Raw genomic sequence first — 21,743 nt, forward strand, 5'->3', positions numbered from 1 at the left:
AAAACTTTTCACACCATAAGTAAATAACTTTAAACAATTAGTTGTATATACCAGTAGGGGAATACAACGTGCATACAATTAAAATTATATAAAGTATATAGTATGTAGGGGAACTAATAATATATCTGCAAATCTAAACCAACTACTTTGAATAAATATATGGATCCACAATGGGATTCAAGCACAATTGGTGGCCTATGTACAAACAGTACTTAAATCTCTCCACTGATGTTTTTCACAACTCCCGTACTGTAATCCCTCACTCCCCCATAGTCGTTTAAAGATGCTAGTCCTGGACCACGAACACCGTTTTTGATCCTTCCTCAGGGAGATATTAACTATGCCTGGGCCTATGCAACTGTCTATATATTGGGAGATGACTTGATTTCTGGAACTCTAGTCCGGCTTCCGCCCGTGCCTTCTCTTCATTCGGCGCATGTGCTGTGCTTCATCCGGGAATCATGCCGTCCCCCCGGCACGTAACCACGCAGAAACACAATCCCGTCATAATGACATTGATTGCGCAACCGCCCTACCAGTGAGCAGAGACAGTTTTTCTGGTTGGAACTGTTTGTATTGAATTGCACCTTTCTATCATACCCAGCAGTAACATTTCCATTAATTTGTACTCCAGAAGATATTTTATTGGAACCAAAGAGACTAGCCTTCACTCCTCGCTTGCATCAATGAGCCTTGGGCGCTCCTGAATATCTTACCGATTCACCAGTTGTCCTTACCTTGAACACTTTTGGTTCCATACTAACCACTACAAACTGGGGTCACCCCACAAGACCCACTGAATTGAGGATGCTCTGATCCAATCATTGCCACAACAATTTGTCCCTCGTCACACTCAGATCCTTACACTTGCTTGTTTTTTGCGTGACCAATTGTACCGCTATTGTACCGCTTAATAAATCTCAAACTTTTTAACCTTTTGATACTGCCTTTTGATACTGTCCCTCATAGATGTCTGAAAGGTAAGTTAAGGTCTTTGGGTTTGGAAATTTTTGTTTGTAACTGGATTGAACACTGGCTCATGGATCGTACCCAGAGAGTGGTGGTAAATGATTCGTACTCTGATTGGTCCCCGGTTATTAGTGGTGTACCCCAGGGTTCAGTACTGGGCCCGCTGTTGTTTAATTTATTTATCAATGATATAGAGGATGGTATTAACAGCTCTGTTTCTATCTTTGCAGATGACACCAAGCTTTGTAGCACAGTACAGTCTATAGAGGATGTGTATAGGTTACAAGATGACTTGGATAGACTAAGTGTCTGGGCATCCACTTGGCAAATGAGGTTCAATGTGGATAAATGTAAAGTTATGCATCTGGGTACTAATAACATGCATGCGTCGTATGTCTTAGGGGGGATTAAACTGGCAGAGTCACTGGTAGAGAAGGATCTGGGTGTACTTGTAGATCACAGACTACAGAATAGCATGCAATGTCAGGCTGCTGCTTCCAAAGCCAGCAGGATATTGTCATGTATAAAAAGAGGCATGGACTCAAGGGACAGGGACATAATACTCCCCCTTTATAAAGAATTGGTACGGCCTCACCTGGAATATGCTGTTCAGTTTTGGGCACCAGTCCATAAAAGGGACACCGTGGAGCTGGAAAGGATGCAGAGACGTGCGACTAAACTAATATGGGGCATGGAACATCTTAGCTATGAGGAGCGATTAAAGGAGTTACAATTGTTTAGTCTTGAGAAGAGACGTTTAAGGGGGGATATGATAAATGTATATAAGTATATTAATGGCCCATACAAAAAATATGGAGAAAAACTGTTCCAGGTTAAACCCCCCCAAAGGACAAGGGGGCACTCCCTCCGTCTGGAGAAGAAAAGGTTTAGTCTCAAGGGGCGACACGCCTTCTTTACCATGAGAACTGTGAACTTATGGAACAGTCTACCTCAGGAACTGGTCACAGCAGGAAAAATTAACAGCTTTAAACCAGGATTAGATACATTCCTGGAACAAAATAACATTAATGCTTAAGAAGAAATATAAAATCCCATCCCTTCCCCAATATCTCGCCGCACCCCTACCCTTCAATTCCCTGGTTGAACTTGATGGACATATGTCTTTTTTCAACCGTACTAACTATGTAACCAAGTTAGTATGTTTAAAATCTCTCTATTTTGACTACCTATAACTTTTCATAATTTTTCCGTATAAGCGGTGGTATGAGGACTCATTTTTTGCGTTGTGATCTGTACTTCTTATTGATACCACATTGTGTATATATAACTTTTAATACATTTTTTATAATTTTTTTGAATATGACATGACAAAAACGCAGCAATTTTGGATTTTTTTTTTTTACGTTTACGCCGTTCACTGTACGGGATCATTAACACTATATTTTGATAGTTCGGACATTTGCGCATGCTGCAATGCCAAATATGTTTATTATTATTTTTTACGCTTATTGATGGTAAAATGGGAAAAAGGGCTGATTTACATTTTATTGGGGGAGGGGATTTTTCACATTTTATTTACTTTATTTATTTATATTTTTAACATTTTAATAGTCCCCATAAGGAACTATCTATAGAAATCACTTGATTGCTTATACTGATCAGTGCTATGCAAAGGACATAGCATTGATCAGTATTATCGGCGGTCTTCTGCTCTGGTCTGCTCGATCTCAGACCAGAGCAGAAGACCCCAAGAGATGGAAGGAGGCAGGTGAGGGGAACTCCGTCCGCCACTTTAGATGAACGGATCCCTGCGGCAGCGCCGCAGGTGATCCGATCATCCATTTAAACATGTGCATTGCCGCAGATGCTGTGATGTGTATTGATTTGAGGGGTTAATGGCACACATCAGTGCGATCGCTGATGTAGTGCATGACATGAGCATCGCTCCGATGCTCTCGGTCATGTACAGGATGTAAATGTACATCTTGGTGCGTTAAGTACCTCCGCACCAGGACGGATATTTACATCCATGGTCATTAAGGGGTTAAAGGGAATGTGTCACCATTGAATTAAAAAAATAAAATTCAATTATTATATCAAGATAAAGCATTTCATTTATTTATTTAGTTTTAGAACAATATAGTTTTAATGTTGTTTATTAATAAAGTATGTACTAGGGGCTGTCATTACTGTAGCCTCTTTTTGGTGTGTCACTTCACAACACCTACACAGTGTCTTTATGGCAGGCACAGGGCATAAGAAAGTTAAGACTGTGTCTCAAAGAAAAGAATTGACTGCTTACTGCACATGTTCAGGGGGAGCCAGCACCATTTTCTTGAAGTCCCTGAGGAGCAGTGACCTATCCAGAGGCATCTAGTCTGTGCTTTACCATTCTTCAGACACCAACAAAATGGTGACAGTGGAATAGAAAAAACAACAAACCCCCCTCCCCCTCTCCTACTGCACATAGATAGAGGAGGAAAGTAGATGGGCAAGGTCAAATTTGCAGCAGCCAGACAAGTTGCTTGCTTTCACTAGATTCCACATGTTAGCTCTCTCTGCTGGTCAACAGTGGGAGATATGACAAGGTATTATAAAATTTTTCATATTTTGTGACAAGTAATTTTTTTTCCAAATCTTTCCAAAAATATTTAAAAGATTTGAAAAAATAATTTAACCTCTAAAAAAAATAATCACATTTGGTGACACATTCCCTTTAAGAACTGACTGTTCACACGCTTCCTATTATAAATCACATCCTGACAGGTGTCATTGTAGGAAGATTATCAATGTTGCTCCCTTCACCTGTCAATGTTATGGCAGATCGGTGTATATAAATATATAGTATGATAAAGATTTGCAGGTATCTATTATATATGGGGCTGTTACTGTACATTCTATATATAAAGCCTTACTCATTATTAGGAATCCTGCCACTATCTCAGTGCTTTTCAGTGCAGTGTAAGGAATGGATCATGAGCGCTCATGAAGCCAGAAAAGCCTTCCTATGTTCTTAATGATAGGTTAAAGTCTGCATATTTAGTAACAGCATTTAGCTGACACCATAGAATGCCTGCTGTTATAACACGTCCTAATTCAGATCAGGCCAAGGGTGATTACTGCAAATAGCGGGTGGGGCATACCTCCACATCGTGATTACACGGCGAATATCTATACTGTACGGAATAATAATAGTAATATATAATACATTTCTCCAGACCTCTGGTATAGAATAGCCCACTGTAGTAAAGAATGGAGAAATATGGAAGAAATGTAATTACCCAGTTGCTGCTCAATCTACAACACCTTGCATAAGTGTTCATCCCCTTGGACTTTTTGCCCATTTACCACTCCTACATAACCTTCTCTTCAAGCTTTGCACATCTAGAGATGGAAACGTTTGTCCATTCTTCTTGGCATGAAAGTCAGATTGGAATTCACTGGTCTCTAACTGTGGCCCCCCACATGTTGCAAAACTTCAGCTCACAGCATACCTGGACAGTTGTTGTCTGTCTGGGCGTGCTGGGCATTAAAGTTTTGCAACATCCAGAGGACTACTGTTTAAGACAACTGGATTGGATGGAGATGTCTGTGAACAGCAATGTTAAAGAGGTTCTCTACCATAAGGTGATATTAGACCTGCCAGACAGTAATGGACATTCTTAGGAAGGATCCGTGGTTGTCTTGGAGCCTAATGGCTGTTTTCTGAGTCAACTTGTTGTGAACTGGCTATTTCCTGTTGGAGTTGGATCTCTCCAACTACAAGTCCCATAATTCCTTGTGTGAAAGTGTAAGGTCATTTTTCTCCCTCCCACACATCAGCCACCCCGTCAATTGAAACACACTTGAGCTGCCTTCAATGCAATACACCAGTGTTTTCTAACCAGGGTGCCTCCAGCCTCCAGCAAAACTAAAATTCTCTGTAAAATGATCCCCAAAGTGATCGTTCCACCTATTGAAGAAGACAGGCTTTCTGTCATCACCTCACTAGTGATGTAATGTCTCGGTCCGCACTCCAACCCCGGAAAAACCTGAGACGACAGTCATTTTGTATACTGTTAAAAATACACTTGTGGAAAAAGATCACATAAGAATTGCTAGACCACCGTCACGCACAGGTACAGACACTATATCATGAACTACGCTTACTTTACAGCCCCTGTAGCATAGTCAAATAAAAAATAAATCCTGATATACCCCTTTAATGTCTTCCATAGATTCTCATCCAGATTCAGGTCTGGGCTTTCACTGGGCATTACCATGATTTGATTTGATCTAACCCATTCTATTGTAGCTCTGGCTGTATGCTTAGGGTCATTAGGGAACATTTATTATTGTTGGTGTAGATGAAGCATTTTTGTACACCTTTTTGTGTATGTGTGCTGGTAATGTGTAGAAGCACCAAATGTATTAATTGGTCACAGGGAATTTGATAAATTTTGTGCAGGTACACATTTTCGGAAATTTCACTTTACACACACACACCAAAAAGCTAGGCTTGGTCTGGGCTGGTTTATTTTTAAGACTTTTTGGTGATTTTTGTTAAAAATATGCAACTTAAAAACAAAAAAGTATCAGTTGATAAGTTCATTACCACTGCAAAAGACCAACCCTATCTTCTGGTCTGTGCACACAAAAAAAGTGTAAACTAAAAAGTCACAAAGGAGAGCCTGAAATGCTGCGCATAAATTTCCCCCAATGTCCTGCTGAAAGATGAACCTCGGTCTCAGTGTCAAGTCTTTTGCACACCCCAACGTTTCACTTGGAGGATGATGTGCTCAGGGTTATAGGCAGTGTCATATAACATTTTCCACTGAGGCCAAAAACTTCAATATTGGTGTCATCTTACCAGAGCACCTAATTTTACGTTTGCTGTGTATTCCACGTGGCTTGTGGCAAACTCCAAGGGGGATTTCTTGTGGTTCACTTAGAACAATGGCTTTCTTCTTGCCACTCTTCCATAAAGGCCAGATTTGTGGAGTACACAACTTATAGTTGCCCTGTGGACAAATTTTCCCTCCACAGATGTTGATCTTTGCAGCTCCTCCTGAGATACCATGGGCCTCTCGGTTATTTCTCTGATTAATTTTCTCTTTGCCCATCAGTTTTGGTGGACGGCCTTGTCTTATTAGGTTTGCAGTTAAGTTAAGATGTTCAAAGCTTGGAAACATTTTTTCATAACCTAACATGGATTTGTACTTCGCCAAAACTTTATCCCTGATCTCTATGGTGAGCTCCTTGGTCTTTATGCTGCTGCTGATCAGTAATGCTCTCTAACAAACTCTGAGGCCTTCACAGAACAGGTGTATATGTACTGAGATTGTATTACAGACACATAGACTCTAGTTACTAATTAAGTGATATGCAAATGTGACATGTGAAGATAACTAGTCCGACTAGATCTTTGTTAGGGGTATCACAGTAATATGGTAAATACATTACATATATATATATATATATATATATATATATATATTTTTTTTTTTTTTTTTTTTTACTTTGTTTGTAAACAATTTTGAAATTCATGTCATATTCCATCCTCCCTCCAAACTTCGAAATGGTATACTATTTTATGTATATTACCTAAAATTACAATGAAATACATTTAAATCTGTGGTTATACCAAAAAATGAATACTTATGCAAGGTATTGTAAGAATTGCAAGCGCATACAGGCCATAGAGACAGTCTATGACTATATTGGGACCCCTGAAGACAGGAAAACCCTTACTATAGTGCTATATTGCTAGGTTTTTCAAAGCACTGATATAATAGATTGTACATTTTAGAAAAATGTCCTTTATAATAAATGGACGGAGGAGTCTTTCAGAACACAAGATCTCATAGAGGAAGGTCCCAAGCATGGGACCATCTCTAAGATGTCCATAGTTCCCTAAAAAGGTATATGGACAGTGATTGTTTTAAAGGGGTGTTCCTATATGAAGAACTTATCCCCTATCCCGACAAGCTGGGAACAACTGCTGAGACCCCCACCAATCCCAAATATGGGCACAAAATTATCCAAGGAAAAAAGTGTATCCCTGGCTCTCCCATAGAGATGCATGGAGGGCGTGTGTTGACCCCACTCTGTACACGGGGAAAGCCGGAGCAGCGTACAGGAGATTTGGGGAGGGTTTCGGTTGGACCCCCCACAATCACACACTTATGCCCTATCCTTTGGATAGGGGATTCATTTACCTACATGGGACAACTCCTTTAAGAGTCTTGCTCTTTTAAATAAATTTGCTCCTTTAGACTGGTGTACGATAAATTGGTCATGATAGATCACACCCATGGTATATTGGAGAGCTTGGTAATTTGTTTTGCATAAATTATGATGTATAGTGTAGCTCTGGGCTAAAAATAAAGCATTAAATTAAATATTGTCCATTCATTATACACAGAGCAAGAAATTATGAGAAAGAAAATGTATCTCTAGAGACTTCGTCATCCATATTTAAACATAAAAATCTCTTGCTAAATCACAATTTTACATAATAATTCCAGAGAATAGCGCACCAGCGATATGGCCTTGGGTTTCCTCACACACTTTCAGGAAATAGTTCTGTACACATCAGGATTTAATTTCCACTATTTAGCAGATATTAATTTCCTTGCATAAAGAATTTCAGCCGCTCAGGGACCGAGGTTCATAAAAGTGATTTCTTCTGGGTTAATATTCAACTAAATGAATGCTGCAGAAGGAAAATAGTCCAGCAAAAGCGTACATGCCCTGAGATTCAGCAGACGGCACAGCGTGTCCCAAAAAGGCAGGGTTATGCCAATTTAGGTTTACATTCCTGGGCGATTTGGGCTTTTCCAGTTTGAAGGACAAAGCTTAAGGAGGTTATTCGGATAACAAACATTGGCCCAATTTATCAATATATTGAAATATTCACTAAAGTGGTGTGAAGGACACCATCTCTAATCATCTCTGTCCCCAACTTGCTCTCTTGTCCCCCTGGCCAAGACAGAGACCATGTGACTTTTCTCCTTACTGGCAACAACCAAAAGGGACCTATGGTTGGAGGGTTAATACACAATAAACTACTCTAAACCACCTAAGGTCTCCTCACTGGGGTCTCTTCTGTGATGTACCACTGTCATATGTTGATGCCTGAACAAGACCAAGAGCACCACTGGGCGGGATTTGGCACATAGCGAGAGTGTACATTGGTCCCTTAAGTTACAATATTAATCAGTTCCAGGACGACCATTGTAGGTCGACAACATCGTATGTTGAGACCATAACTCTATGGAAACCTGGGAATTGGTTCTGAAGCCACCAAAATGTCATCCAAAAATAGGAAAAAGTGAGGATGAAAGAAAAATAAGTAGATAACTAATACAGATAAAACAAATCCTTACATATAAAAGTAAGAAAGATCTGCTGGGAGCTGTAATCACTGTCTGTGTGGAGGACAGGAGCTTCTTCAGGGTCCTGTACAGTACACGCAGTGTCCTAAAAAAGGAACATGGAGCCGCCCTCACCTGGTGTCCAAAGGAGCAGCTAACCCTGGTACAGGTAAAAAGTAGTACAGAACATGTAATACCTCCCTGTACTGTAGGGGGCGCTACCAAACCCCAGTCAGTGCATACACTTCAGTAATACAGGTAAAGTTTACAGAACATGTAATACCTTCCTGTACTGTAGGGGGCGCTACCAGACAGCCAGTCAGTGCATGCACTTCAATAGTACAGGTAAAGAGTAGTACAGAACATGTAATGCCTCCCTGTACTGTAGTGGGTGCTAACAGACACCAGTCAGTGCATGCACTTAAGTAATACAGGGGTTTTACCAGTGAATGCCCATTCTGATTGGTCGGTTCTTTCAGCCATTGACATGTTTCACACATCTGGACTGTCTGTAGCATTGTATGATGAGTCTGGTTTCAAGTTACAGTGGTCCAGAATAGACCACCGTATGCTGAAACTATTGTATGTTGAGGCCAGTGTACTTAGCAGTCTGAAGGGAGCTACACTGCCTGCCAGGAACCGTAGTCACAGAGCAAAGAGGACAAAAAATCGGACAGAGCATATAGAAGCACAGGGACATAGGTCAAAACAATATGGGCCATCAAACCTGCAAGGGGACACCAGTAAGGTAACCCCATGATTTTGGATTAACCCCATGATTTTGTACTCTAAGATTACAAAATCTCCTTTCGCTCACCTGATCCACTCTGCGCACGGATAGTCAGAAACAAGGAAAGAGTCCAGAGCAACCAACGTGCAGGTAAAAACATATTTCTTCAGTTTATTTCATTGTGCATCTCTCTTCTGTAGTACAACAGTCCGTACTACTACTACTACTACTACAAGCAGATCTCAATGCCCTTATGGAGATCCTTTACACTGATGTTAGTTTATAAAGCTCTGATGGTCCATGTATGAGGGTAGAAGTTATTATTCACAAAAATAAGACAACAAAGGAGGAGATTTCTCAAAGCCTGTCCAGAGGAAAAGTTGCCCAATTGCCCATAGCAACCAATCAGATCGCTTCTTTCATTTTTAACAAGGACTCTGCAAAATGAAAGAAGCCATCTGATTGCAACTTTTGCTCGGGACAGGTTTTGATGAATCTCCCCAGTATTGCCTATCAATAATTGTCAGCTCATGAATATTGGACCATGTCCCCAATACCACTGTCCATATGACAAAGGGTTGTCCCACGTCTAACTCATTAACACTTATTCCCAATCGACTAAATAGGGCATAAATGTGTGATTGATGAGACTCTGACCACTGTTACTCCTTGCCATCCCAAGAATGGAGGTCCAAAGCATTGAAAACCCCAAAATCGTGAGAACAAGGGGTTCTGAGTCTACCATCTGAATGAAGCAGCAGCCTTGTGTCTATGGGACTGCTGGAAATACCGTATTTATTGGGGTATACTACGCACCGGCCTTCAACACGCGCCCTGATTTTACCAAGGATATTTGAGTAAAAAAAGTTTTTTACCCAAATATCCTTGGTAAAATGAGGGTGCGTGTGTGTGCATGTGTATACCCCGATACACTGTTTCTTACCCCGCAGAAGCCCCCAGGAAAGGCAGGGGGAGAGAGGCCGTCGCTGCCCGTTTCTCTCCCCCTGCCTTTCCTGGGGTCTAGAGCCCTGCTGCCGCCGCTTCTCTCCCCCTGGCTATCGGCGCCGCTGCCCCTTCTCTCCCCCTGGCTATCGGCGCCGCTGCCCCTTCTCTCCCCCTGTCTATCGGTGTCGCTAGCCATAGCCAGGGGGAGAGAAGGGGCAGCGGCACCCATTGCCGGCGCCGCTCCCCCTTTGCCTCCCCCATCCCTGGTTGTATAATTACCTGTTGCCGGGGTCGGGTCCGCCCTGCTTCAGGCCTCTGGTGTGCATCCCCTGCGTCGTTGCTATGCACTGCGAGACGCAATGACGAGTGACGTCACTCGTCATTGCGCCGCGCAGCACATAGCAACGACGCAGGGGAAGCACACCGGAGGCCTGAAGCAGTGCGGACCCGACTCCGGCAACCAGGGATAGAGGAGGCAATGGGGCAGCGGTACCGGCAATGGGTGCCTCTGCCCCTTCTCTCTCCTGTCTGTTGGCGCCGCTGCCGCATTGCCAGCACCGCTTCTCTCCCCCTGGCTATCGGCGCCGGCAATGGGGCAGCGGCACTGATCAATAGCCAGGGGGAGAGAAGGGGCAGCGGCACCGATAGACAGGGGGAGAGAAGGGGCAGCGGCACCATAAGACAGGGGGAGAGAAGGGGCAGCAGCGCCGATAGTCTGGGGGAGAGAAGGGGCAGCAGCGCCGATAGTCTGGGGGAGAGAAGGGGCGGCAGCAGGGACCCTAGGACAGGCAGGGGCAGAGAAGCCGGCAGCGCTGGAGGTCTCTGCACCTTAAAAAGCCGCTGCAGTTCATTGATTTAAAGCACCCGCTTTAAATCATTGAACTGCAGCAGCTTATCGGCGTATAACACGCAGGTAGACTTTAGGCTAAAAATTTTAGCCTAAAAAATGCGTATTATGCACCGATAAATACGGTAACCATTCGCTAGTCAAGCTCTTCAACAGTCCCATAGACAATAAGTGATGTAGCAGTGCGCACGGATGACCAATGCTCCATTCTGATTGGAGACTCAGGAGCCCTTGTTTTAAGATTTTGGGGGTAACAGTGGTCAGATCGTCTGTGATCATAAACGTATTACCTATTCTGAGGATAAGGAATAGGTGTTAACGAGGTATTCCAGGAAAAATGTATCAACTGGCTCCAGAAAGTTAAACCGATGTGTAAATTACTTCTATTAAAAAATCTTAATTCTTGAAGTAGTTATCAGCTGCTGAAGTTGAGTTGCTCTTCTCTGTCTGACAACAGTGCTCTCTGCTGACACCTCTGTCTGTCTCAGGAACTGTCCAGAGTAGGAGCAAATTCCCATAGCAAACCTCTAATGGTTCGGACACTTCCTGAGACGAGCAGAGGTGTCAGCAGAGAGCATTGTTGTCAGAAAGAAAACAACAACTGTCACGATGCCGGCTGGCAGGTAGTGGATCCTCTGTGCCAGAGAGGGATTGGCGTGGACCGTGCTAGAGGATCGGTTCTAAGTCACTACTGGTTTTCACCAGAGCCCGCCGCAAAGCGGGATGGTCTTGCTGCGGCGGTAGTGACCAGGTCGTATCCCCTAGCAACGGCTCAACCTCTCTGGCTGCTGAAGATAGGCGCGGTACAAGGGAGTAGACAGAAGCAAGGTCGGACGTAGCAGAAGGTCGGGGCAGGCAGCAAGGATCGTAGTCAGGGGCAACGGCAGAAGGTCTGGAATCACAGGCAAGGAACACACAAGGAACGCTTTCACTGGCACTAGGGCAACAAGATCCGGCGAGGGAGTGAAGGGGAAGTGAGGTGATATAGGGAAGTGCACAGGTGTAAACACTAATTGGAACCACTGCACCAATCAGCGGTGCAGTGGCCCTTTAAATCGCAAAGACCCGGCGCGCGCGCGCCCTAGGGAGCGGGGCCGTGCGCGCCGGGACAGAACTGACGGGGAGCGAGTAAGGTACGGGAGCCGGGGTGCGCATCGCGAGCGGGCGCTACCCGCATCGCGAATCGCATCCCGGCCGGAGGTGGTAACGCAGCGCCCCGGGTCCGTGGAACCGACCGGGGCGCTGCAGTGAGGGAAGTGTAGCGAGCGCTCCGGGGAGGAGCGGGGACCCGGAGCGCTCGGCGTAACAGTACCCCCCCCCTTGGGTCTCCCCCTCTTCTTGGGGCCTGAGAACCTGAGGATCAGACTTTTGTCCAGGATATTGTCCTCAGGTTCCCAGGACCTCTCTTCTGGACCACAACCCTCCCAATCCACTAAAAAAAAAGTTCTTCCCCTGACCTTTTTAGAGGCCAAAATCTCTTTGACAGAGAAGATGTCCGAGGAGCCGGAAACAGGAGTGGGAGGAACAGATTTAGGAGAAAAACGGTTGAGGATGAGAGGTTTAAGAAGAGAGACGTGAAAGGCATTAGGGATACGAAGAGAAGGAGGAAGAAGAAGTTTGTAAGAGACAGGATTAATTTGACACAAAACTTTAAAAGGACCAAGATAGCGTGGTCCCAACTTATAGCTCGGGACACGGAAACGGACATATTTAGCGGAGAGCCATACCTTGTCTCCAGGGGAAAAAATGGGAGGAGCTCTTCTTTTCTTATCTGCGAATCTCTTCATGCGAGAAGAAGCCTGTAAGAGAGAATTTTGGGTCTCTTTCCATATGGTGGAAAGATCACGAGAAATTTCATCCACAGCGGGCAGACCAGAGGGCAAGGGGGTAGGGAGGGGGGGAAGAGGGTGACGGCCGTACACCACGAAAAACGGAGATTTGGAGGAAGATTCAGAGATTCTGAAATTATACGAGAATTCGGCCCAAGGTAGAAGATCTGCCCAGTCATCCTGGCGGGAGGAAACAAAATGTCGTAAATAGTCACCCAAGATCTGGTTAATTCTCTCTACTTGTCCATTGGATTGAGGATGGTATGCAGAAGAAAAATTTAATTTAATCTTGAGTTGTTTACAGAGAGCCCTCCAGAATTTAGACACAAATTGGACGCCTCTATCCGAGACGATCTGTGTAGGCAACCCGTGAAGACGAAAAATGTGTACAAAAAATTGTTTAGCCAACTGAGGCGCTGAAGGAAGGCCAGGAAGAGGGATGAAATGTGCCATTTTGGAGAATCGATCAACGACCACCCAAATAACAGTGTTGCCATGGGATGGGGGTAAGTCAGTAATAAAATCCATACCAATCAGAGACCAAGGTTGTTCGGGGACAGGTAGAGGATGAAGAAAACCAGCGGGCTTCTGGCGAGGAGTCTTATCCCGGGCACAGATAGTGCAGGCTCGCACAAAGTCCACCACATCAGTCTCTAGAGTCGGCCACCAATAGAAGCGAGAGATGAGTTGCACAGATTTCTTGATGCCCGCATGACCTGCGAGATGGGAGGAGTGACCCCATTTGAGGATCCCAAGGCGTTGGCGTGGAGAAACAAAGGTCTTTCCTGGAGGAGTTTGCCTGATGGAGGCTGGAGAAGTGGAAATCAGGCAGTCAGGAGGAATGATGTGTTGAGGAGAGAGTTCAATTTCAGAGGCATCTGAGGAACGAGAGAGAGCATCGGCCCTAATGTTTTTATCAGCAGGCCGAAAGTGAATTTCAAAATTAAATCGGGCAAAGAACAGAGACCACCTGGCCTGACGAGGATTCAGCCGTTGGGCAGACTGGAGGTAGGAGAGGTTCTTGTGATCGGTGTAAATAATAACTGGAAATCTTGATCCCTCCAGCAGATGCCTCCATTCCTCAAGTGCTAATTTAATGGCTAGAAGCTCTCGATCCCCGATGGAGTAGTTCCTCTCCGCCGGAGAGAAGGTCCTGGAAAAAAAACCACAAGTAACAGCATGCCCGGAAGAGTTTTTTTGTAGAAGGACAGCTCCAGCTCCCACTGAGGAGGCATCAACCTCCAATAGGAAGGGTTTAGAAGGGTCAGGTCTGGAGAGCACGGGAGCCGAAGAAAAGGCAGACTTGAGTCGTTTAAAGGCGTCTTCCGCTTGAGGAGGCCAGGACTTGGGATCGGCATTTTTTTTTGTTAAAGCCACAATAGGAGCCACAATGGTAGAAAAATGTGGAATAAATTGCCTGTAATAATTGGCGAACCCCAAAAAACGTTGGATGGCACGGAGTCCGGAGGGGCGTGGCCAATCTAAGACGGCAGAGAGTTTATCTGGGTCCATTTGTAGTCCCTGGCCAGAGACCAAGTATCCTAGAAAAGGAAGAGATTGGCATTCAAACAGACATTTCTCTATTTTGGCATAGAGTTGATTATCACGAAGTCTCTGAAGAACCATACGGACATGCTGGCGGTGTTCTTCTAGATTGGCAGAAAAAATCAGGATATCGTCCAGATATACAACAACACAGGAGTATAGTAGATCACGAAAAATTTCATTAACAAAGTCTTGGAAGACGGCAGGGGCGTTGCATAGACCAAAGGGCATGACCAGATACTCAAAGTGTCCATCTCTGGTGTTAAATGCCGTTTTCCATTCATCCCCCTCTCTGATGCGGATGAGATTATAAGCACCTCTTAAGTCCAGTTTGGTAAAAATATGGGCACCTTGGAGACGATCAAAGAGTTCAGAGATGAGGGGTAGGGGGTAGCGGTTCTTAACCGTGATTTTATTAAGACCGCGGTAGTCAATGCAAGGACGTAGAGAGCCATCTTTTTTGGACACAAAGAAAAATCCGGCTCCGGCAGGAGAGGAGGATTTACGGATAAAGCCCTTTTTTAAATTTTCTTGGACGTATTCAGACATGGCAAGAGTCTCTGGGACGGACAGAGGATAGATTCTGCCCCGGGGTGGAGTAGTGCCCGGGAGGAGGTCAATGGGACAATCATAAGGCCTGTGAGGAGGTAGAGTCTCAGCTTGTTTTTTGCAAAAAACGTCCGCAAAGTCCATATAGGCCTTAGGGAGACCGGTTACATGAGGAAGCACAGGGACACGGCAAGGTTTACTGGGAACCGGTTTTAAGCAGTCCTTGGAACAAGAGGGCCCCCAACTCTTGATCTCCCCAGTGGACCAATCCAGGATTGGGGAATGGAGTTGAAGCCAGGGAAGTCCAAGAAGGATTTCAGAAGTGCAATTGGGGAGGACCAACAGTTCAATCCTCTCGTGATGAGATCCGATGCACATTAGAAGGGGCTCCGTGCGGAAACGTATAGTACAGTCCAATCTTTCATTGTTTACACAATTGATGTAGAGGGGTCTGGCGAGACTGGTCACCGGGATGTTGAACTTGTTGACGAGAGAGGCTAAGATGAAATTTCCTGCAGATCCAGAGTCCAAGAAGGCCACAGCAGAGAAGGAGAAGGCAGAGGCAGACATCCGCACAGGCACAGTAAGACGTGGAGAAGCAGAGTAGACATCAAGGACTGTCTCACCTTTGTGCGGAGTCAGCGGACGTCTTTCCAGGCGGGGAGGACGGATAGGACAATCCTTCAGGAAGTGTTCGGTACTAGCACAGTACAGGCAGAGACTCTCCATGCGGCGTCGTGTCCTCTCTTGGGGTGTCAGGCGAGACCGGTCGACCTGCATAGCCTCCACGGCGGGAGGCACAGGAACAGATTGCAGGGGACCAGAGGAGAGAGGAGCCGGGGAGAAGAAACGCCTCGTGCGAACAGAGTCCATATCCTGGCGGAGCTCCTGACGCCGTTCGGAAAAACGCATGTCAATGCGAGTGGCAAGATGGATGAGTTCATGTAGGTTAGCAGGGATTTCTCGTGCGGCCAGAACATCTTTAATGTTGCTGGATAGGCCTTTTTTAAAGGTCGCGCAGAGTGCCTCATTATTCCAGGATAATTCTGAAGCAAGGGTACGGAACTGTACGGCATACTCGCCAACGGAAGAATTACCCTGGACCAGGTTCAACAGGGCAGTCTCAGCAGAAGAGGCTCGGGCAGGTTCCTCAAAGACACTTCGAATTTCCGAGAAGAAGGAGTGTACAGAGGCAGTGACGGGGTCATTGCGGTCCCAGAGCGGTGTGGCCCAAGCCAGGGCTTTTCCAGACAGCAGGCTGACTACGAAAGCCACCTTAGACCTTTCAGTGGGGAACTGGTCCGACATCATCTCCAAGTGTAATGAACATTGGGAAAGAAAGCCACGGCAAAACTTAGGGTCCCCATCAAATTTATCCGGCAAGGATAGTCGTATTCCAGAAGCGGCCACTCGCTGCGGAGGAGGTACAGGAGCTGGCGGAGGAGATGATTGCTGGAGCTGTGGTAGTAACTGTTGTAGCATAACAGTCAGTTGAGACAGCTGTTGGCCTTGTTGCGCAATCTGTTGTGACTGCTGGGCGACCACCGTGGTGAGGTCAGCGACAACTGGCAGAGGAACTTCAGCGGGATCCATGGCCGGATCTACTGTCACGATGCCGGCTGGCAGGTAGTGGATCCTCTGTGCCAGAGAGGGATTGGCGTGGACCGTGCTAGAGGATCGGTTCTAAGTCACTACTGGTTTTCACCAGAGCCCGCCGCAAAGCGGGATGGTCTTGCTGCGGCGGTAGTGACCAGGTCGTATCCCCTAGCAACGGCTCAACCTCTCTGGCTGCTGAAGATAGGCGCGGTACAAGGGAGTAGACAGAAGCAAGGTCGGACGTAGCAGAAGGTCGGGGCAGGCAGCAAGGATCGTAGTCAGGGGCAACGGCAGAAGGTCTGGAATCACAGGCAAGGAACACACAAGGAACGCTTTCACTGGCACTAGGGCAACAAGATCCGGCGAGGGAGTGAAGGGGAAGTGAGGTGATATAGGGAAGTGCACAGGTGTAAACACTAATTGGAACCACTGCACCAATCAGCGGTGCAGTGGCCCTTTAAATCGCAAAGACCCGGCGCGCGCGCGCCCTAGGGAGCGGGGCCGTGCGCGCCGGGACAGAACTGACGGGGAGCGAGTAAGGTACGGGAGCCGGGGTGCGCATCGCGAGCGGGCGCTACCCGCATCGCGAATCGCATCCCGGCCGGAGGTGGTAACGCAGCGCCCCGGGTCCGTGGAACCGACCGGGGCGCTGCAGTGAGGGAAGTGTAGCGAGCGCTCCGGGGAGGAGCGGGGACCCGGAGCGCTCGGCGTAACAACAACTCAACTCCAACAGCTGATAAGTACTGGAAGGATTAAGATATTTTAATAGAAGTAATTTAGAAATCTGTTTTATATATATATATATATATATATATATATATAATTTTTTTTTTCCTGGAATACCCCTTTAAGGGTAGGATAACACCTTTGAGTAGAGAGCCACAGCAAAGAGTACTTCTCCCTTTGGAGGACTTAGCCGAACCACACATTACTCGGTCACCTATTGAACTGAATAAGTGTTGAGCACAAATATTCGTAATGTGAATTTTTATCGCGAATATCCTCAGTTTGAGATTTCGTGAATATTTAGAACATAGTGCTATATATTCGTAATGATGAATATTTTTTTTTCACATGCAAATTTTTATGCGAATTTTCGCATGGAAAAAAAAGTGAACAAGCATAGCGAATATGCGAATTTCGCGAACATAGGACGAATAATCGTCACTTTATTGGCAAAAATGAATTTGAATATGGCCCCTGCCGCTCATCACTAAACTGAATGTCTGCCATGTACAGCTATAGCTTATTCGAAGAGCAAATGTGCAGACACCAGTAGCTTCTCATACCAATAAGAGCTATATTCCACCGAATGCAGTGTTCCCCGACCAGGGTGCCTCCTGCTGTTGCAAAACTACAACTCCCAACATGCCCGGACAGCCAACGGCTGTCCGGGCATGCTGGGAGTTGTAGTTTTGCAACAGCTGGAGGCACCCTGGTTGGGAAACACTGCCCTAATGAGTGGACTCTTCAGTGTTATAATTTCCCAAGACCCAAAAGTTACAAAATAACTCTAAAATAAGTCATATTTCTAATATTTCCTCACCTCATCGGAGCCAGATCCAAAAATCAACAGATCGAATGGTATGGCCGCGACCATATCTATTAGGAACCAGCCTTTAAAGTAATGAATTGCTATTTTTGCAGGATCGCTGACGACTTCTTCATTCAGATTGACGTACGTGGTCCGGAAGTTTATGAGAATATCGATAATAAACATGATATCTACCATTAGGTCTACGACATTCAGGGGGTTGCAGGAATATCCACACGTTCGCCTCTTCTGCTCCTCTACGTCGTTCAGTAAGAAGGCAGCTGAGTAGGGTGTGAAAATGGCGGTGTATATAACAAGCAACAAAATCAACCAGTCCCACACGGCTTTGAACGGGCTATAGTGCAATATCGTAAACTTATTCATACGAGGCGTTTGAAGTTTGTATTCCGGCAAGACGTCGGCTCCCAACGACAGGACCTGTGGAGATATCATTGGAGATGACAATTAGGGAAGGTGTATTGCCTTGTATTACCATAAAAGCTGACTTTTTTTTATTTTTATATAATCCATTATAACTATATCACTGGCATATTCAACCGCTCTCTAGAGGAAACACATTTTGGAATCTTGTTCAATGTTCTTTGTCAAATGTACAAGCAAAATCTTCATATTTAGAAACACACAAAGGTCAATTAAGATTTTTTTTTACATTTGGGAGGAGCCAAAAAGAATATAGATGAGATAAAGGCATTGTCTAGTCTAGTGATTTTATTTTATTTTTCAAAAAAGTCTTCCATCATTGTAAAATAAATAATTCATTGTTGATCTTACTGCTCAGTCCCGATAAATCCCTTGGTCCCCTGTCAGTTGCTGCTTCCTGGTCCCTCTTGAGGCAGGACAAGTGATCACTGCAGCTAAGTGATAGCTGGCAACAACTGCAACTTGTGTTGAAAAGGACCATGAAGGACCGATTGGTGGGGGACCCAGAATGCATCAAGATGGGGGAAGCTGGGGATCAATAGGTCAGACTTATTTTTGTTTTACAACATTCTTTGTTTTCATATCCCGTTCTCATATTCTGACCATATATACCATTCCCATATCCCGACCTCATATGTTGACCTTATATCCCGACTTTTTATTCCGACCTCATATCTCATCCTCATACCAAGACCTCATATCCCATCCTCATATCTCGTCCTCATATCCCACCTCATATCCTGTCCTCATATCCCGTCCTCATATCCCATCCTCATATCCTGTCCTCATATCCCGTCCTCATATCCCATCCTCATATCCTGTCCTCATATCCCGTCCTCATATCCCATCCTCATATCCCTTCCTCATATCCAATCCTCATATCACGTCCTCATATCCCACCTCATATGCCGTCCTCATATCCCATCCTCATATCCCGTCCTCATATCCCATCCTCATATGCCGTCCTCATATCCCATTCTCATATCACATCCTCATATCCCGTTCTCATATCCCGTCCTCATATCCCATTCTCATATCCCGTCCTCATATCCCATCCTCATATCCCGACCTCATATCCCAACCTTATATCCCGACCTCATATCCCACCTCATATTTCGTCCTCATACCATGACCTCATATCCCACCTTATATCTCATCCTCATATCCTGACCTCATATCCTGTCCTCATATCCCACCTCATATTTCGTCCTCATACCATGACCTCATATCCTGTCCTGATATCTCGTCCTCATATCCAGACTTCTCTAGTTCTTATACTATAACCTAATATCCCGTTCTCCTATACCATTCCTAGCACTAATTATTAATTGCACATGCCCACCAGACAGTCGTCAGGATGTTTAAAAGTCCAGAACAATGTCTACAGCCTGAGAATAACACAATCAGGAGATTTTCCCGAAGTCTCATAGACTTGCATGGGACTACAGAAAAAAAAAATTTGTATTGGGGGGGGGGGTTAGGGTTAATTTAACTCAAATATATTTTTAGTTGATGTAGCTGAAAGTATAAATACTTTGGCTCTGCCATTATTTATGGCAACAGTAAATACTGCTGCGTGTGCCAATAAACCAAACTTCTAAATCCCAAACTTCCATATCCCAAACAGACCAGGTGGTGCTAAATATTTTTAGTTGACATATAAGTAACATGTGTACAAAGTTCATTAAAATATCTCAACGCATTTGGAAGTTAAAGGGGTACTCCGCCCCTAGACATCTTATCTCCTATCCAAAGAATAGGGGATAAGATGTCAGATTGCCGCGGTCCCGCTGCTGGGGACCCCGGGGATCACTGCTGCAGCACCGCGCTATCATTACTGCGCAGAGCGAGATTGCTCTGCACGTAATGACGGGCAATACAGGGGCTGGAGCATCGTTACGTCACGGCTCTGCCCCTCGTGACGTCACGGCCCGCCCCCGTCAATACAAGTCTATGGGAGGGGGCGTAGTGGTCGCCACTCCCCCTGCCATAGACTTGCATTAAGGGGACGGGCCATGATGTCATGAGTGGCAGAGCCATGACGTCACGCTGCTCCGGCCCCTGTATCGCCTGTCATTACGCACACAGCGAACTCGCTCTGTGCAGTAATGATGGCGGGGTGCCGCAGTGGCGATCCCTGTGGTCACCAGCAGCGGGACCGCGGCGATCTAACATCTTTGGATAGGGGATAAGATGCCAGGGGCGAAGTACCCCTTTAACCCCTTTAAGCTGGGAAATTGATACATACACACACACACACACACACACACACACACATATATATATATATATATATATATATATATATATATATATATATATATATATATATATATATATATATATATATCTCAAATGAAGTATCAGCTAATTATAAGGCTTAGTGACCAGAAGGGAAACTAAAAGATTTCAGTGATGTTGCAAAAGGAAACAAAAAAATAAGTAAATCCAAAAGGACAAAAAAAAAAAAATTCTTAAAAATATTTTTAACATGAAAACATGCATTAAACAATAGATCCTTTTCTGATGACACATTACCTTTAACATATTTGTGACCTTATTTATTATTATAGATGCAGCTTCGCCACCTTATTGAAGATAAATAATATAATACTAATAATATTAACAAATAACATATTCAAATGGGAAGTTATTAGAAGATTTTTCATGACACTGAATCCTGGTTGATTTACTATACAAGATGCAATGTGACCTGTTGGTACAGAGCACAGCAGGTCGCTTATGATTAAGGGGTTACCACCGAAACACGTCAAGCTTTAGCTGTTTTCTAACTTCTATATCAACATGCTTTTAAAGGAACTAGAATAAATCAAAATCTTATGGGATCATTTGGAGTGCTAGATATTCCTCTCATTTTGCACAGCTGGAGGTGGTGGTGAAAATATTAATGAAAACCACTTATTAGGTACATGTTTCAGGGAGAACGTCCTTTGTAAGGTCAGCATCAGTCTTTATTTTTTCTTTTTAACAAACTGAGTGTATAGTTGCATTTGTACCTCTTGATTTCATGATAAAGAAGAAAATATAATACAGCATAGTATAAAGTAGCTTCTAAAGTTATGTTCTAACGGCAAAAAAAGTAAAAAAAAAAAAAAATAGCTGAGCGCAAATGCCATTTGTTAGGAACACCACCATCGAAAATGGGTTGGAGGAGAAAACATCCATTACCTCCATGGAATGTACCGTACTTAGTGGTTAGTGCTCCATGAAACAGCAATAGCCTAAAATTACTACAACAATTTCACACTGTTTAGGTAACCACCAGCAATATAAGTGATTTAAAGGGCCTTCTTCCCACTAGGTTAGTACTTGCTGTAAAGCACGCTCCTGAATGTACAGAGCACAGCTTCAAGTAGGCAAAAATGCTTTTTCTTCACTGCCTTGAGCACACCAATTTTAATTTTTTTTCTCCCTCACTTTA

The 21,743-nt window shown here is 44.6% G+C and overlaps 1 protein-coding gene across 5 annotated transcripts in view; it reads right to left on the reverse strand.

Moving 5' to 3' along the window:
- The window catches only part of KCNH7 (potassium voltage-gated channel subfamily H member 7), a 467,074-nt gene that overhangs the window by 121,375 nt on the left and 323,956 nt on the right, over nt 1–21,743 (reverse strand). For all 5 annotated transcript variants that reach the window (XM_056533460.1, XM_056533458.1, XM_056533456.1 and 2 more), the window contains one exon: nt 17,873–18,298. In XM_056533460.1, coding sequence (XP_056389435.1) covers nt 17,873–18,298 — 426 coding nt within the window. The remainder of the gene's footprint in view (nt 1–17,872; nt 18,299–21,743) is intronic.

This window comes from Hyla sarda, chromosome 8 (genome assembly GCF_029499605.1).
Source record: "Hyla sarda isolate aHylSar1 chromosome 8, aHylSar1.hap1, whole genome shotgun sequence".
In the NCBI taxonomy this organism is placed as follows: domain Eukaryota; kingdom Metazoa; phylum Chordata; class Amphibia; order Anura; family Hylidae; genus Hyla; species Hyla sarda.